Genomic DNA, 18524 nt, shown 5'->3' on the forward strand with positions numbered 1-18524 from the left:
AATGGCAGATAAACTGTTGAGATGTAATAGTTAGACAACTCAACAGCACAGCAAAGGAAAACGAGGCAGAGTACGACGATATCTCACAGACGACCTCCTTCAATTGAGATTTAAATTTCTTCACTTTAAATAATTCGCAACAATTCCTGTAGCACGGTTCCTATGACAATTTTTGAATAATATATATTTTGCCATCAATGAAACATTTCATTGTTCATTCCTCATAGTCGCCATAAAAATGCAAAGTGTCTATCGGATGCCAACACAAACTTTTACGACATAAACGTTTTCTGGGTATGTTACCACGTCATATTGTATAAAACTACTGATTTCTAAAGAAAACTAGTAGTTACTGTGAACTGCACGAACGAATTACGTATTTCTTTTTTCATGAGGTGTGTCTGGTGTAAGGAAAATGTTGGTACAATTGCTTAGTCATCGCGGCCAGAGTCAGCCGACATTAATGTTTTCTGGGTACGGTACTCTGTCATATTGTATAAAATTCTGCTGGCCGCTGCAACCATGGCTGAAACGTTGGTTGTCTCCAGCAGTAGTTTTATACAATATGACGCAGTACCGTACCCAGAAAACGTTTATGTCGACTGACTTTGGCCGCGATGACTAAGCAGTTATGTAAACATTTTCCTTACAGCAGGCATACCTAAGAAAAGAAACATTAATTTGTTCGTGCAGTTCACAGTAACTACTAGTTTTGTTTAGATAGAATTCGTCTGGACTAAGAAACTATCGTAGCCGTGGTTCTGTGTATTGGTCTTCATACTTTGAATATTACACCAGATTCGTAAGAAAGTGTTTAAGCAAACTGATAATGCAGAAATGACTGATATTTAACAATATTGACATAAAAGTTTTTGAGTATCATACTGGGTCATACGTAAAAGACTTTATTCGGGAAACCAGCGTCTCGGCCACGGTTACAGCAGCCTTCTTGTGGGTCTACTCAGTAAACATCGTAAGTTAGCGACTTCCTTTTCCATAATATTTCCTGAATGCATTTAACCAGTTCCAAGAAACCTGGATGTCAGTAACGTTGATCTCACTTGCAATTCGGAGCGCCCAGTCTTGTAGATCTACCTTCCTAATGGTGCACCGACTCTCACTAGCAGTTCCACTTCTTTGTTAGTTTCATTTTTGAGTTTCATTTAGGTGCATATTTAGTACTTTGTGTAAATGTTTCCTTCATTTATAAAATCCATGTTCTTATGTTACGAAACAAAACTGGTTTATCACACTGCTGAAGTTTAAGCGTTTTCTCCCTGCTTCGTTGAACCAAAAAATTTACAGCCATTTCTTTTTCGTTGAAAGCTATTACTGTACCTGTTTACATTGGGCTTGGAAAGCATCAGTTTTTGTTCTGAACCATAAGTAGCACAACATTCATCATTCGAACTACAATTCACGAAGATTACCGAGTAATTTCCTAACCCTCCTAATGCTTCCAAAATTTCTAACACAATGTCGACATCATTGGGAGGAAAGTCCAAGAAATGAACTGATAAATAACACAAATGTAGGTCTTCTGTAGAAACAGGAGATTTCGATTGCATACCACGTTCTCCATATTTTCTTTGGATATGGACACATAAAATGAATTCAACATCATTCTGAAACTCTCGAACCCGAACAAAGACAGGTGCTTTTAGAGTTACCTCCAATCTTAACACTTAGCGATACTACAAGCGGACCTACTAATTATTACGGACATTAAATGAGCGGAAAATTCGAGCGAATAGTAGCTGGGAACTATTATTTCACGTTATGTATCAACAGACACTGAAATTCGTTTTACAAATTACGATCGCCTTGTGCCGCATTATCTGTTTACCAATGTGCCACAATCAAGGATATGTGCCTGCCGTGTTGTACATGGGCTGTTTGCTACAGGTTTAACAAAGGTGTGAAAGCCTCCAGCCGCATGACAAGCTATGAATTTCGCAAAATTCCACATTTTTTACATAATACCTGCTGGTTGTCATAGCAGCTAAAATTCTGGAATTGTATTTCTTTCGGTGTATTCTTCCTATATAACAAAGTTTGGGGCAGGTTCGACATGTCAGATTCTTATATGGCAAATAGGTAACAGTAAATTATAACTGGTTAAATGGTTATGAGGGAAATGATCAGTGATAAACAGTTAACAGTAAATGGTCAAATGGTAATCAGGTAAGCAGTAACTGATTTAAGGATAGTGGGTAACAGCATATTGTACATAGTAAATGACAAATAGGTAATGGTAAATTGTAAACAGATAATGGGTAATGGTAAATGAATTATGGGGAATAGGCAACACGAAAACATAAATGGTAAGTGGCTAATGGTAGATGGTAAGTACTTAATAGGTAAAGGGCAACACGAAATTAGTAACTGTAAAAGGTAAACAGGTAATGGTTAATGATTAAAAAGTTAAAGGTAAATGGTAAAACAGTATATAATAAAATTGTAATTGGAAACAGGAAGTAATAAACAGCAAACTGGTAATAGGTAATGGGAGTGGCTAACAATTAAAACTACACAAGTAATGAGTAATATATAACAGGTAACGGTAAATAGGTAATGGTAGATGACAAAACGTAAGTGGGTAATGGGGAATCGGTAACAGGTAATGGGTAATGGTGACTGCTAGATGGTACACATTATTTGGATAGCTGCAAACAGTGCACTGATAATGGTGATGTGTTATGGGTAACAGATAATGGTAAAAAGTTAATTGTTTAGTTGTAAGCAGTAAATGGTAAGTGGGTAACAGATGAAGGTAAACAGTAAACCATGAGCTTACTGATTCTGTAGATATCTCACTTTTTAAAACAATTCAAATGCTTCAAATGACTCTGAGCACTATGGGACTTAACATCTGAGGTCATCAGTCCCCTAGACTCAGAACTGCTTAAACCTAACTAACCTAAGGACATCACACACATCCATGCCCAAGGCAGGATTCGAATCTGCGTCCGTAGCAGCAGGGTGGTTCTGGACTAAAACACCTAGAACCACTTGGCCACTGTGGCTGGCTATCTCACTTCTTGCCTGGAACCGCTAACCTGCAGCTATTCACACCACTACCATTACCTACTCATTACCCTTTACCCATTAACTGTTACCTGTTTACTATTTACTTTCCACCACTTACCAATACTCATTAACGTTACATATTATGGTCTACTACAGTTAACTTTTACCCAACTAACTGTTTACCACTTACTCTTTAACAGTTAAACTGTTTACTCTTACTCATTTACCATTAAGTATCAGCTGTTACCCATTACCAACTATCAATTACCCATTGCACGTTTACTATTTACTGTTATGTGTTATGAACTTATTGTTTACTGTTTACAATTTCCTGTTTGCTGGTAACCTGGAAAGAGGCATCAAGTAGATGACACCCTCAGTAGTTTTCTCACCCAACTGCTGACATCACAGCAGCTGAAATCCCTTCCCCCTCCCCCAAAAAGCTTGAACCACCCCACCCCAAAAAGTTGTTGACACTCCATAGCAAGTGCTAGTAAACTGAAGAAAGTTCTGAGGCCTACTTTGACGTGTAAAAATCAAGGAAAATATCCAGTTCAATGACAGTACCTTTGTTTATGTGATAGCTAAATTTAGCATTGTCAGTAGCAGGCGACAAAAGTTTTGAACTGCAACATGGACCTAATATACTACCATGGGCCACTTGAATGTTTGGCTTACTTTGATATCAGTTTCATAGATCAGTTATTGGCAGATTTAGAATTAGGAGTAACATTGCTTAGTTTTGTAATTCTTATTGATAGTGCATCTTAAGGTGTAAGCTAGATCAGCAATAGGGTCCAAGTGTGTTTTGCAATGCAGCATGCGTATCACATTACGTTGGCTGAGAGTCAAATATATTGAACATCAGTGACACAAGCCCTTTCTGAACAAACAAAATACTCAGTCAGCAAGTTCAGTCTCCCTGAAGCCTGCCCTGTGACAATGGACAAGCATCATTCAATAATCCAGATGTGGAAAATAATTAATTTGAGAATCCGTTTTGCCTTACACATTGTATGGTAAAGAAAAGGAACTTTCGATGTATACAAGTGCTACCTTTCGTTGTCTTTTGATAAATACTTCTGAATATACAACATAAAATTCTTGTCATTTGAATACTTCTCATCACAGTCAAGATGGCCACATTGTGACTCGTTGTTTAATTTCAATGGTACACAAAAATATTTTAGATATTGAAATCCTGTAAGTTCTACCCTTTATGTTAGTTTTTTAATAAATAATTTTAATGTGACACAAAAAAGTCAAAACGTTTGCATACTTTACAGCGTGGCCAATATGCCTACATTTTGGTTGGCTATTCGTTTTAACCGACTGTAAAGTACTTCTAGATGTTGGAATACTAGAAGGTATGCCCTTTACATAAATATTATAATAAATAGTTTCGAACATGGATAAAAATAAATTCAAATGTTGTGATAGTTTTTAGCACAGTCAAGGTAGCTGAGATTAGCTGTGTGATCTTTACGGTCTTGAAAGTATTGGAATGTGATTGGCTTATAGTGTCATGTTGCATTTTTGAATTTACTGCCGACCTCCGTCTTGGTGACAGCTTCATTTAGGGTGACTGATGTCATCACTGCCCGTGGCATGTAGGCTAGCACCTGCCCTGCGTGTAAGCAAACCACTGCGCAAAAGTCCAAGTGTATCAAAGGTTGCATAGCATCACTAATCTCATAAATTACGAGTATATTTTATAAATTGTCGAACGTCTACCAGTCACCGGTCATTATGTAGGTATTCTGGGTTCATATATTAACCTATTTGTGTTGCCAAATTGGATAGGAAATCGTTGCCCTCTCTACGCAGATATCTACTGTATTCTAAACGCTATGGTCCATGTTTCGAGTCCCGTTGCGACTCACAGTTTTAATCTGCCTATGAGATTCATCTACTTTGTTACACCGTGGGTCACTAGAATGTTTGGGTTACTTTGATATCAGTTTCAGAGGTCAGTTCTTGGCAAATTTAGACTTGGGAATAACGATGTTTATTTTCGTAATTCTTATCGACAAGTGCACCTTAAGCTGTAAGTTAGATCAGCAGTGTTGTTAAGTCCAGAAGAGGCCTTTATGAAGTAGAGTTCGTGTAATGACTGATGATTAAATGCTGCATCATCTCACTTTAATTACTTTTTATGCAAATACAAGTCTCTAGAGACGAGGAACATCGTTAGTTGACTTCAGTTTTTAGGCATATAAGTTCTGGTAGACGTCAGAATTTAATATGAAACGATAAAAAATGTTACAAAATTCCACCTCGCGTGCCTCTCTGAATATTCTGTTATATTTTGATTCTTACAAATTCCTGATTTTCTTTGCATGCTCAATCTGAGTTAATTTCACGGTACAAAGAGAGGAAGCAAGATTTAACTTCATGTCGACGACGTGGCCACAAATGGCAGAAAAGGAAATCCGTTGTGTCTTTATTACATCTTATTTTTAAAGGCTGGACAGATACATCAATATTATTTCTCCAGACAATGAGTCCACGGCTTTAACAAATGCTTCCGGTATTTAGCAGATTATGCCTTGAGAAACACATTTGTTAACTGAAGAAACCATGTTAATTCAAAAGCTTTTATGAATTGTACACTGATTTATCACGTTTTCAGGATAATCCATGACGCAAGTCATAGATTATAGATAATTGTAAATATTTATGGTATATATTAAAAATAATAGAAATCACTGGTGATTCTTTTAGCGAGTTCTTACTTCCTCACAGGTGAATCATGTAAACATAAAAAAAACGCAGATACTTGCCTTTCCTGGTCAACTTTTGACAGCTAATTATGCGGGAGAAACTGTAGCATCCTGAAACGTTGCAAGCTTTCGGGAGTCACGCATCAATAACTAAGTCAGTGACAGCGTGGCCTGTGAATGGCAGGGGCTCCTGTTAGAAAGAAGATGCAACAAACGAAATTACTTTTTCAAGAATTTCAAAGTAGCGTATACTCCGATCGAGCCTAATAACATTCACTCGGGTGTTTCTTTTTCTCTTTTTCTTTTCTTTTTTTTTATCGTACACTGGTTGCCTCCCCTATTACAAACAGATAAAATACTCCAAAAAATTGACTGAAATGGTCGTGATCTGAAATTTGACAGCGGAAAAAATATCTCTGGATATCAGGAGATTGTGGAAGGAATCAGCAGATACTAGTAATGAATACGTGAAGCGAGATAAACGTATGTCTACACCATTACTTCTCTTATTCTCGGGTCCAATCAGTATTTCCACCTCGACCATTATGACGAATTGTCATGGTTTTCAAGAGAAATCCTAAAATACTGCGATACGATCTCTTTTCATAGCTCGACATAGTAATTCAAATGTGTCCCATTTGTTGTTTGGAAGACTATCGCAAGTGTTTGAGTAGGGTTGAGATTTTTTGCGATGACAGGAAATAAAATTACGGAATGGAGTGATATACGACGCTAACGCAAGGATTACTATTTTTCAATAGAATTAGTGATGTGTCACTAATTAATGTTCCTCTTTCTACGAACCAATCATCATGAAAGCTGTAGCTCATTTTATATGATGAGATGCGTGAGATACCGGATTTAGCCCAGTATATTGGCTGTTAATCTGGTGACTGTGAAGTCCTCACTATCCTCTGCTATTCTTTTGCCATATTCTGGCGATGAAACTTTCTGTCCCCTCCAGAATGCAACCAGAGCGTGAGAGCGCCTCTGTTTGCAGAACCGCAACACAGTTTTAACTATCCCTTCCATTAACTGAGGTTTTTTAACGTTCTCAGTAGAATGTTAAGGATCGCTGGTTCCACTAGTTTCTTGGTCAACAATGGGAGGTTTATTTGAACGGTCTTATCTTATATCGACTTCAGATGTTTCTAACGCTTACTTCTATAGGGCTCTATACAAAGTTCACCCAGGAGTGCTTCGAATTCTACAGAAGGAGAAGCTCAGGGAAAATAGCAAAATTTCCTAAACAGTAACAAAAGTACAAACAATACGAATAGCTTTTCCGATAACGGCAGCAATTTTAGTGCAACAGGCGGTCTCTTTCAAGATGTGAGATAAATTTTTGGTGAGCAGAATTTTTATTACCCTAAGAGCTCTCTAGACAACATGCAAATGAGGAACTGGCTTTGTTCGTATGTTATATCACATGCGCTTTTGAAATACTTTTGATCTGAAAATTAACTCACAAACCGAGGAAACTGACTTACAAATGAGTTCCAGACATCTTTTGCAAATTGTATAGTAAAATGCATGTATGGAGAAGACTATATTTTAAAATATTATCCAATTACATCGTCGGTTGGCGTGTTCAGCGTAGCAGTTTGAAGTACGGGGATTTGATTATTAATTTCGATTGACGTTTTACTCTAATCAATATTGTATTGCTGCCTTGAAGGTGAATGAATATATGAGAACCTATTAAGAAAGTCTAATAAAATACGCAATAGCACTTGATTGATAATTGAGAACGTATCTCGACCTCTATAATTTCTTATTGATTTTGTAATACTTCCCGTTATATATATATATATATATATATATATATATATATATATATATACTCCTGGAAATGGAAAAAAGAACACATCGACACCGGTGTGTCAGACCCACCATACTTGCTCCGGACACTGCGAGAGGGCTGTACAAGAAATGATCACACGCACGGCACAGCGGACACACCAGGAACTGCGGTGTTGGCCGCCGAATGGCGCTAGCTGCGCAGCATTTGTGCACTGCCGCCGTCAGTGTCAGCCAGTTTGCCGTGGCATACGGAGCTCCATCGCAGTCTTTACAGCGTGGACGCGAACCGTATGTGCAGTTGACGGACTTTGAACGAGGGCGTATAGTGGGCGTGTGGGAGGCCGGGTGGACGTACCGCCGAATTGCTCAACACGTGGGGCGTGAGGTCTCCACAGTACATCGATGTTGTCGCCAGTGGTCGGCGGAAGGTGCACGTGCCCGTCGACCTGGGACCGGACCGCAGCGACGCACGGATGCACGCCAAGACCGTAGGATCCTACGCAGTGCCGTAGGGGACCGCACAGCCACCTCCCAGCAAATTAGGGACACTGTTGCTCCTGGGGTATCGGCGAGGACCATTCGCAACCGTCTCCATGAAGCTGGGCTACGGTCCCGCACACCGTTAGGCCGTCTTCCGCTCACGCCCCAACATCATGCAGCCCGCTTCCAGTGGTGTCGCGAAAGGCGTGAATGGAGGGACGAATGGAGACGTGTCGTCTTCAGCGATGAGAGTCGCTTCTGCCTTGGTGCCAATGATGGTCCTATGCGTGTTTGGCGCCGTGCAGGTGAGCGCCACAATCAGGACTGCATACGACCGAGGCACACAAGGCCAGCACCCGGCATCATGGTGTGGGAAGCGATCTCCTACCCTGGCCGTACACCTCTGGTGATCGTCGAGGGGACAGTGAATAGTGCACGGTACATCCAAACCGTCATCGAACCCATCGTTCTACCATTCCTAGACCGTCAAGGGGTACTTGCTGTTCCAACAGCACAATGCACGTCCGCATGTATCCCGTGCCACCCAACGTGCTCTAAAAGGTGTAAGTCAACTACCCTGGCCAGCAAGATCTCCGGATCTGTCCCCCATTGAGCATGTTTGGGACTGGATGAAGCGTCGTCTCACGCAGTCTGCACGTCCAGCACGAACGCTGGTCCAACTGAGGCGCCAGGTGGAAATGGCATGGCAAGCCGTTCCACAGGACTACATCCAGCATCTCTACGATCGTCTCCATGGGAGAATAGCAGCCTGCATTGCTGCGAAAGGTGGATATACACTGTACTAGTGCCGACATTGTGCATGCTCTGTTGCCTGTGTCTATGTGCCTGTGGTTCTGTCAGTGTGATCATGTGATGTATCTGACTCCAGGAATGTGTCAATAAAGTTTCCCCTTCCTGGGACAATGAATTCACGGTGTTCTTATTTCAATTTCCAGGAGTGCATATAGGTCACACAATAACAGATTGGCTCATGGCTGTGGCTGGAGTTAGCGCGTGTGCAACTTCATTCGTTGCCTATTGCTAAGTCACATCGGAGGAATTTGCTAGATTACAGAGAGAGTACTGCTATAGTGTCTCACTGCGAGTCCTTGAATGTACGGTAAAGAGCGGGTTCACCCAGAGATGGCGTTCTCCTGGTCAACCAGTGGCCGCTCCGTTCTAAAGCTGAACATCCGTCTACTGTGCCTGTTCGGGAAGTTGCCACTGTGTGATTCACCGCTGTATAACTTCTACAGCGCCCTCGTCTTGACGCTGGGCGTTTGGAACTGCATGGAAGGCGCTCTGGCCATCGGCTACAACGGAGCTGATCTTGAAGAGACGACGCTGGTCTTGATTAACTCTTTCACGACTTGCAGTGGACTCGTCAAGGGCATACTGTTCGTGTGGGACAGGCAGCAGTATTACGCCATGGCGCATCGTCTCAACGCGCTGGTGTCGAAACAAAGTGAGGCCTGCTCCAAGGACACCACCATGGCCGACATTTTCCAAAACTCGTGCAGACGTGCGAGCAGCATTTCGCTGGCTATTTTCCTGTCCTTGGTCGTGCAGTCGATCGTGTGGTTCCCAATGCCGTTGATCCTGCACCCCAGCGAACGTCGCCTTCCGCTCGTCCAGCACTACTGGTCCGGCAACAATAGCTACTACGCGCTGTCGTACATCGTGCAGTGTTGCGCAGCCAACCATCTGTGCCACATTAGCTTCGGCATGGACTGTCTTCTAGCAACAGTAATGATTTTGGTGTCCTCGCAGTTGAAGGTCGTCACAATTCGTATAGCCGCCCTGAGCTCAGAGCAGGCTGACACGGAACTGGGAGTCAAATACCGTTTCGAGGGTTCACACGCTTCGTCTCAAGACAGGCTGTACAGAGATTTGTGCCTTTGCGTTGAAAGCCATCAACAAATTCTCCGGTACGTAACAGATCATTGTATTGTCATTTAATAGACAAAATTATGACAATTAACACTGAGAAGTGAAGCGGAGCGAGAATTGACTAACGCTCGACTAGATCATTTTATATCGTCTTTCATTCTACTGTCCTCCTCCAACTTTTCGTATATTGTCCTAATTTTTCCATATCTGCGTATCTACTTTTCCCCAACATCTCCGATAATCGTGTTTGTGCTTCGCATGCTTCCTCACAACCCCTATTGGTTTTTCTAGTACGGAGCTAAAATATTTTTGATTTGTTGCAGACAATGCACTGTACATGGTGAACAGTTTTCATAGTGGTTATGAGTGAATTGTGTTCCTCAAGTTCTTACTGTGTCCCATAAAGTAGGTCAACCTTGCGAGACGTGAGACTTGAAAAGTGAAATTAAAATATTTGTCAGTATTGCTAACGATACTGCTACAAAGCTTACTACAAGCCGTAACCTTAAAGGGTTCCTACATAATTTCAGCCCGTAATTCTTGTGTTTTGTTGCTGGGATACTCAACTAGAAACTAAATGAAAATGTACTTAACCTTAAAGTGGTTCATAGGCGAATTTGTTGGTAAGAAATGTTAAGTAATCATATCAGGGTGGGACGAAATTTTACCCCTCCCTAAATATTAGCGTAGTGCCATGACTATTATGATTTCTCGTTCGGTCAGTCATCTTCTGTCATGGATTGTACAACAGTGTCTATTTTGTAATATTTTGCGTTCTTTTTTGCACATAAACTCAGTTTTGCATCATGATTGAACTCATAAGGAACATAGTTGACCGTGTCCTAACTTAGTCAACCATAACTTTGACTGCCGCTTATTCATACGAACACTGCTGTCAGTAGATCGGGAAGTCTAAATCACAAATCTAATGTGATATAGCTTCTAAATATAATAATAACTGTTTATTAAAATCACTATGAACATTTTTTGCTTACAAGTATAACACAGAAAAGTTTCTTTGCCCTGTGTCTGGGATTTCTTCCATCACGTGAATGGAAGTTCTACACTTTTCTGAAAGAGAGTAGTTGATTGCTATTTATATAAGTAACCATACGTCTGTTCATCCAAATTGCTTTCTTGCTCTGGGAACGTGGGTACTGTAAGATTTGTGGATTTACCAGCGAATCGTTGTCTACACTAAAGTCCACGGAGGATGTACCACGTTCTCGATACCCATGTCGGAAAACATTGTAGTTAGGGCGACCTTCATTCCATACGCACGGTATACTTTAGTTCTTATAACTGAAGGTACCTCTACAATCAGCGTTTCTAGATATGCTCACGAGACATCTAGGGCAATACACCGTAAGAAATTCGGGTACTGAATATATCTATGGCACTAGGAACAACGTGTACACCAAGAACTCGTATTCACAAAGAGTTCAAAACCATTCCGTCCATCCAGTCGTAGGTTTTCCGTGGTTTATCTGAAGCACTATTGGTGAACACCAGGATACCTCCTTCAAAATAGTTAGATCTGACATTGTAACACAGTAAAGCTCATTAAAGCTGATTTTACTTCTCCAACCGTTGTTTCCAGTGAATTTGTAATGTAAAGTATGCAATGGAAGCAAGAATACTAAACATTTACATCAAAGTAGTATATTTTTACGCAGATGCAACAGGTGGATCAAAACAAAATGTCCAGACACTCTGTGACCATAATGGTACTGAAACAGAGGATGACAGACTAAAGGCCGAATTACTAAATGTCTTCTTCCAAAGCTGTTTCACAGAGGAAGACTGCACTGTAGTTCCTTCTCTAGATTGTCGCACAGTTGACAAAATGGTAGATATCGAAATAGACGACAGAGGGATAGAGAAACAATTAAAATCGCTCAAAAGAGGAAAGGTCGCTGGTCCTGATGGAATACCAGTTCGATTTTACACAGAGTACGCGAAGGAACTTGCCCCCCTTCTTGCAGCGGTGTACCGTAGGTCTCTAGAAGAGCGAAGCGTTCCAAAGGATTGGAAAAGGGCACAGGTCATCCCCGTTTTCAAGAAGGGACGTCAAACAGATGTGCAGAACTATAGACCTATATCTCTAACGTCGATCAGTTGTAGAATTTTGGAACACGTATTATGTTCGAGTATAATGTCTTTTCTGGAGACTAGAAATCTACTCTGTAGGAATCAGCATGGGTTTCGAAAAAAACGATCGTGTGAAACCCAGCTCGCGCTATTCGTCCACGAGACTCAGAGGGCCATAGACACGGGTTCACAGGTAGATGCCGTGTTTCTTGACTTCCGCAAGGCGTTTGACACAGTTCCCCACAGTCGTTTAATGAACAAAGTAAGAGCATACGGACTATCAGATCAATTGTGTGATTGGATTGAGGAGTTCCTAGATAACAGAACGCAGCATGTCATTCTCAATGGAGAGAAGTCTTCCGAAGTAAGAGTGATTTCAGGTGTGCCGCAGGGGAGTGTCATAGGACCGTTGCTATTCACAATATACATAAATGACCTGGTGGATGACATCGGAAGTTCACTGAGGCTTTTTGCAGATGATGCTGTGGTGTATCGAGAGGTTGCAACAATGGAAAATTGTACTGAAATGCAGGAGGATCTGCAGCGAATTGACGCATGGTGCACGGAATGGCAATTGAATCTCAATGTAGACAAGTGTAATGTGATGCGAATACATAGAAAGATAGGTCCCTTATCATTTAGCTACAAAATAGCAGGTCAGCAACTGGAAGTAGTTAATTCCATAAATTATCTGGGAGTACTCATTAGGAGTGATTTAAAATGGAATGATCATATAAAGTTGATCGTCGGTAAAGCAGATGCCAGACTGAGATTCATTGGAAGAATCTTAAGGAAATGCAATCCGACAATAAAGGAAGTAGGTTACAGTACGCTTGTTCGCCCAATGCTTGAATACTGCTCAGCAGTGTGGGATCCGCACCAGGTAGGGTTGATAGAAGAGATAGAGAAGATCCAACGGAGAGCAGCGCGCTTCGTTACAGGATCATTTAGTAATTGCGAAAGCGTTACGGAGATGATAGATAAACTCCAGTGGAAGACTCTGCAGGAGAGACGCTCAGTAGCTCGGTACGGGCTTTTGTTAAAGTTTAGAGAACATACCTTCACCGAAGAGTCAAGCAGTATATTGCTCCCTCCTACGTATATCTCGCGAAGAGACCATGAGGATAAAATCAGAGAGATTAGAGCCCACACAGAAGCATACCGACAATCCTTCTTTCCACGTACAATACGAGACTGGAATAGAAGGGAGAACCGATAGAGGTACTCAGGGTACCCTCCGCCACACACCGTCAGGTGGCTTGCGGAGTATGGATGTAGATGTAGATGTAGATGTAGAATACTTCTTGATGTCGTGATTTTGCTTTGTCGTTTATCGTAGTAGCACGCGAACAGGGCACTCAAAACCGTTGCAGCACTATTTATGTTTGCTATAAACTCTGTAAATCACTGAGGATGGATGTCCCGATCGAAGTCAGTTTGACAGAATGAAATAATGACAAACTAAAGAGTCTTTGCTGTTTTCACTGTACTACAAATTCAAAAACAGACACGGACACTGTAAAATTTTTTGTGATACTATGCCTATGAATGGTTTGTAGGATTCCGCCACGAGTGAATCTGCTGTGGCAATTACTTCATCTAGGAGTAGCAATTGCACTCGGTGCTGTTACTTATTAGTTGGGTATATTCCAAACTTATTCGCTGCTCGTGGCCTCGCGGTAGCCTTCTCGCTTCCCAAGCACCGGGTCCCGGGTTCGATTCCCGGCGGGGTCAGGAATTTTTCCTGCCTCGAGATGACCGGGAGTTGTTGTGTCGTCTTCATCATCATCATTCATCCCCATCACGGTCGGAGGAAGGCAATGGCAAACCACCTCCACTAGGACCTTGCCTAGTAAAGCGGTGCAGGTCTCCCGCATCGTTCCCCACCGCTCTGTAGCATGGGACTTAATTTCCATATTCCAAACTTAGTACTCAAGGCCAATTTTCCATCTTTACGGTTACCTGTTGGCCTAGTACATCTTATTAGTCTGTACCTTTTACAGTATTTTCCACATATTTCTTTCCTCACCGTCACGTCTTATCTTACCAGTCCACCTGCTACTAACACCACTTCACGCATACTCCGCTCCTCTTCTCTTCCATACGATTATAACCTTGTGTATTGTGTACTGAACCGACGACCTAAGAACGATGGAGAGTCTTCGTCCCGCCATAGCCTTCAGTGGTCCACGACTCCACAGTAGTCCACAGCTGTCCACCCACCCCACTGCCGCCCCACAACGAACCCAGAGCTATTCAGCAGTTCAGCCCCCTGTAGAGCCCCCCCTCCCCTCACGCGAACGACTCATGCCAGACGAGTGTAGCCCCAAATGTTTTCGTGGTAGAGTAATTATGGTGTACGTGTAAGTGGAGAGAGTGTTTGCGCAAAAATCGCCGACATAGTGTAAATGAGGCGGAATAAGGGGAACCAGCCCGCATTCGCCAAAGCAGAAGGAAAACCGCCTTAAAACCATCTACCGGCTGGCCGGCACACCGGACCTCGACACTAATCCGCCTGGCGGATTCGCGCCGGGGACCGTCACGCCTTCCCGATCGGAAACAGCGCGTTAGACCGCGCGGCTAGCCGGATTACCTATTCTAACCTTACTACTGCTTTACCTTAATCTGCGGCGATTGAGCACAGGTGTGCAACAGAAAGAACACTCTTCATTAAAAAACAAATGTGACTGTGTTCCCTGACACAAAAACGTGTCACTTAACTTTACAAATATATTTAACTTCCTCTAAATATCTGATATAAAAACAATGATTTTAAAGAAAAAATACTGGTCATTTCCCTTCACAGATCTACTCTTTCCAGGTAACACACTTCCAAATGATGGTGAGACCCAACTGTGTTGGTGCTAACAGTTAAATGTATTCCAATTTCACACTTATATTTACCATTTCTGTATTACCTCCTGTAACAGTCAGCATTAGGGCACCGCGTGAAATGCTTTCCGGAAAGCTAGAAATAATAAATCTGCTTCTTGCCATTCACTCATAGATCGCAGTATATCATGTGTGAAATGAGTAAGCTGAGTTTCGCTTGAGCGATACTTCCTAAAACCTTACTGATTGGTGGGCATAAGCATCTCAGACCCAAGTAAGTTCGTCACTTCCAAACTTTTAATATGTTTAAGGATTCTGCATCCAACCGAATTAAGGGATACTGGTCTGTAATTTTGCGGATCCGTTCTTTTACCCTTCCTATACACTAGAGTAACCAGCGCTTTTCTCAAATGTGAAATTTGAAACGTCGCCTTTCGTCTTGCTTCAACCGCCATACCAGGCTGGTCAACAAAGTACTGAAGGGAAGCCTTAGACCCGCTTGACGATTTTCCATATGACTTTTGAACCATATTCTACATTCATCAGTCTGTTGCTTCCATTAAGACGGTAGTGCACTTTCTTCACTTCTACTGAGGACAACAATGTATTCACTGAATCTTATAATTTTCACCTTTCCATATTGAATTTTAATCCTTCTTAAGAATTTTTCTATTGTTTCCGCCTTTGCTGCTCCGATGTACAGGTTCGGCAGTGGGGAGACAGACTGCATCACCACTCTTGGTAATCACAGCACTTTTCTTCTTCATTTCTTGTTGTATCCAACACAAAAGTTTCGTCCGGACAAGCCTTCAATGCCTAACGGTGCCGACCGACCGCCGTGTCATCCGCAGCCCTTAGGTATCATCAGACGCGGATGTGGAGAGTCACGTGGTCAGCACACCGCACTCTCGGGAACTGCAAATTTACGAGACCAGAGCCGCTATTTCTCGGTCAAGTAGCTCCTGAACTGGCCTCTCAAGGACTGAGTCTACTCCACTAGCCAGCAGCATTCGGCACACCCAGTCAGTCACCCAGCAAAGTGCTAACCAAGCCGACAGCGTTTAACTTCGCTGGTCTGACGACAACCTGTGTTACCACTGTGGCAAGGCCGCTGGCTTTGTGTAATATCTATTACCTAATTCGTAACCTTTCTTTCTGTTACGGTCTTATCAGGCAAATGTATGTTGTGTTATTCAGAGGTGTCACAGGATGACGTTAGGCTTGTCGACAGCTCTAACTTTCATGTGTAAACTGCAAGTGCCTCAGGTCTGAAGAAAGTTAGTTTATTATTTTAATAGAATTCATATATGGAACTCCAAACCAGTGAATCATTATCCTTCTGTATACCGTAAGTACAATTTATGATTAATTGCTACACTTATCCTGTGACTTAATATGTTGACGACATACCATTTCTTGGGGATTTTGTTTGTCGCTGACTCGCAGACAGTTACTTTCCAATATATAACATTTGCTGACCCTAAGAAGCTCGCGTCTTGTACGATGTTCACCCGAGAAAAAGTTTAAGTTTGATGACTATCCAGGCTTTGGCTACTGGCATTAGCAAACACTAAATATGAGCCATAAGAAATACATCTGGTGCTGTAACAGGTACCAGCTCCAAACCAATAACCCACCAGCCCACAATTTATGGGAAATTCATCACCTGTTGGTAGACAGATGTCTCCAAAAACCAAGGACTTACGGAAACAATTCCACTGAGAATCACTGCTTCATTGCAGTCAAAAGGTGGACCAACACCCTCTTAGACAGGTGGATGTGTGGTTCAGTGTATGTCAGTATGGTTAACACACGGGAAGTGGGCTCTTAACATAAACAAATATACATTGACACCCTACTTGCATATCTATCGCTCAAGGTTCTCACAATTTCCCAAATATCAACCTCAAACAAATCGATATCATAGTATTGTAGGCTGAGTATGTTTTCATTTTTAGGACACAAACTACACACACACTAGTTTACTATTGACTGATCATTAAATGACCAATATACAGACATTCGAAGATACAAAACATTTATCATTAAGTAGTGTATGTATCACACTTAGCTTACATCTGTTATATCAGATCATCCTATCATTACTTTACCAATGATATCACAAACTATACCTCAGTTACCAATGAAATAATCGTCATCACCTGACTAGATTTTCCCCACTTTTCTATGACATCATTCACACTCCAAGAAGCTACATCTCATTTTTTGCGATACTGGCGAACATTAAATCGAGATAGAGCCACCCTTCCCCTCCACCTCCCCCCCCCCCCCCCCCCCCACACTCACACACAAACATTCACACAAAATGTCAATGTTAGGACTTTCCAATAAGCAGCACTTTGTATGGCTATGGTTCGTTCTCTATATCTCAGTTGGTACAAAAACACGTTGCTCCCTCAAATTAAACATTTCCACATCTAAATTTCTCTATGAAAACTTGTCAAGTGTCACAATGCAATGTGCACCGTTTAAATGTTCTATAAATGTACAAAACACTGGTGACTAATCATAAGACTCTACAGACACTCAATATTGTCAATAAATCACGCTATTTTCAAAAATTAAGTTCTGAGGTAGGTCCTGACATATATGGATAGGAACTATAGTGTCAACGCATTCTGAAACGTTTAGAGACTCTATTTCCTTACCTTTAAATTACCAAGTACTAAACAGTACTAAGATCTAATCATCGAGTGAAAAAGCTAGAGATGTAAAAGCACAGCTTACGAATCACCACTTTAGGGGGAAGAAAGCGTTTTTACTAGATCTTTATTGCATTGTATCACTGAAACTGAATATTTTCCTATGATGGATATATAACAGCATATTGCTCCAAATACTAGATGTAAGCAAGACCAAAGACAGCAATGGACAATATTTATCATAAATAGAGGAAACATATAATATCGTGAAGATGTGTTTTTGCACTAAAATAAAATTATGTAACAAAATACTTAATGATTTCAACTACAGAAACGTGTTTCACTACTGTAGTTCCCTAATTACTCTATAAGATTCGAGAAATACAAATGGTTTGTATAATGGCACTACTGATAACACTTACAGCATAACCCACACTTGCCGATGACTGATGTTCGATATCGGTATTGCGCTATTCAAGGCATAATTGACCTTCAAATTAAATATTTCCACATCTACGTTCCTTGTATTACTTATAAAAATAGGTGTAACTGGGTTATCAGCAATAATTATGTAACTGACAGGTTAGTCATCGAACTTAATTACATCTTTTTACCAGACATTAAGAACCAAAATTCACAAAAAAATTTGTTCTATAAAACTACAGAGTACACTGGGATACTACTGAAGCTCAAGCTTATTGCTTGAAATGTATTTATCAATAGTTTACATTTATACGAAAGTAAAAAAAAAAAAAAATTATTCCCAAATCTAAGTTTGTCAAAAACTCTTGTTAGTTCTGTTGTAACCGATATCAATGTCAGCCAAACATTATAGTGAGCCCCATGCTAGGGTATTAACTTTATCTTAAAGTACAGAACACATGTTGTCATTTGCTGATAATAGTAAATCATGCTGGCACACAGTGTAAGCTACATGACACTTTGATGGAATAGTATACTGAACAGTGTTAATACAAATTCTTATCAGCAAGATAAAGTCCTACTATGCCTA

General features: G+C 41.1%; 1 protein-coding gene across 1 annotated transcript in view; it reads left to right on the forward strand.

The window, feature by feature from the left end:
• The first annotated feature begins 9179 nt into the window (after nt 1-9179).
• Nucleotides 9180-18524, forward strand: part of LOC126285173 (odorant receptor 43a-like) — a 45311-nt gene continuing 35966 nt past the window's right edge. The window contains exon 1 of the mRNA XM_049984483.1: nt 9180-9964. Within this exon, the coding sequence (XP_049840440.1) occupies nt 9180-9964 (785 nt within the window). The remainder of the gene's footprint in view (nt 9965-18524) is intronic.

The sequence above is a fragment of the Schistocerca gregaria genome, chromosome 8, assembly GCF_023897955.1.
Source record: "Schistocerca gregaria isolate iqSchGreg1 chromosome 8, iqSchGreg1.2, whole genome shotgun sequence".
NCBI classification, from domain to species: Eukaryota; Metazoa; Arthropoda; class Insecta; order Orthoptera; family Acrididae; genus Schistocerca; species Schistocerca gregaria.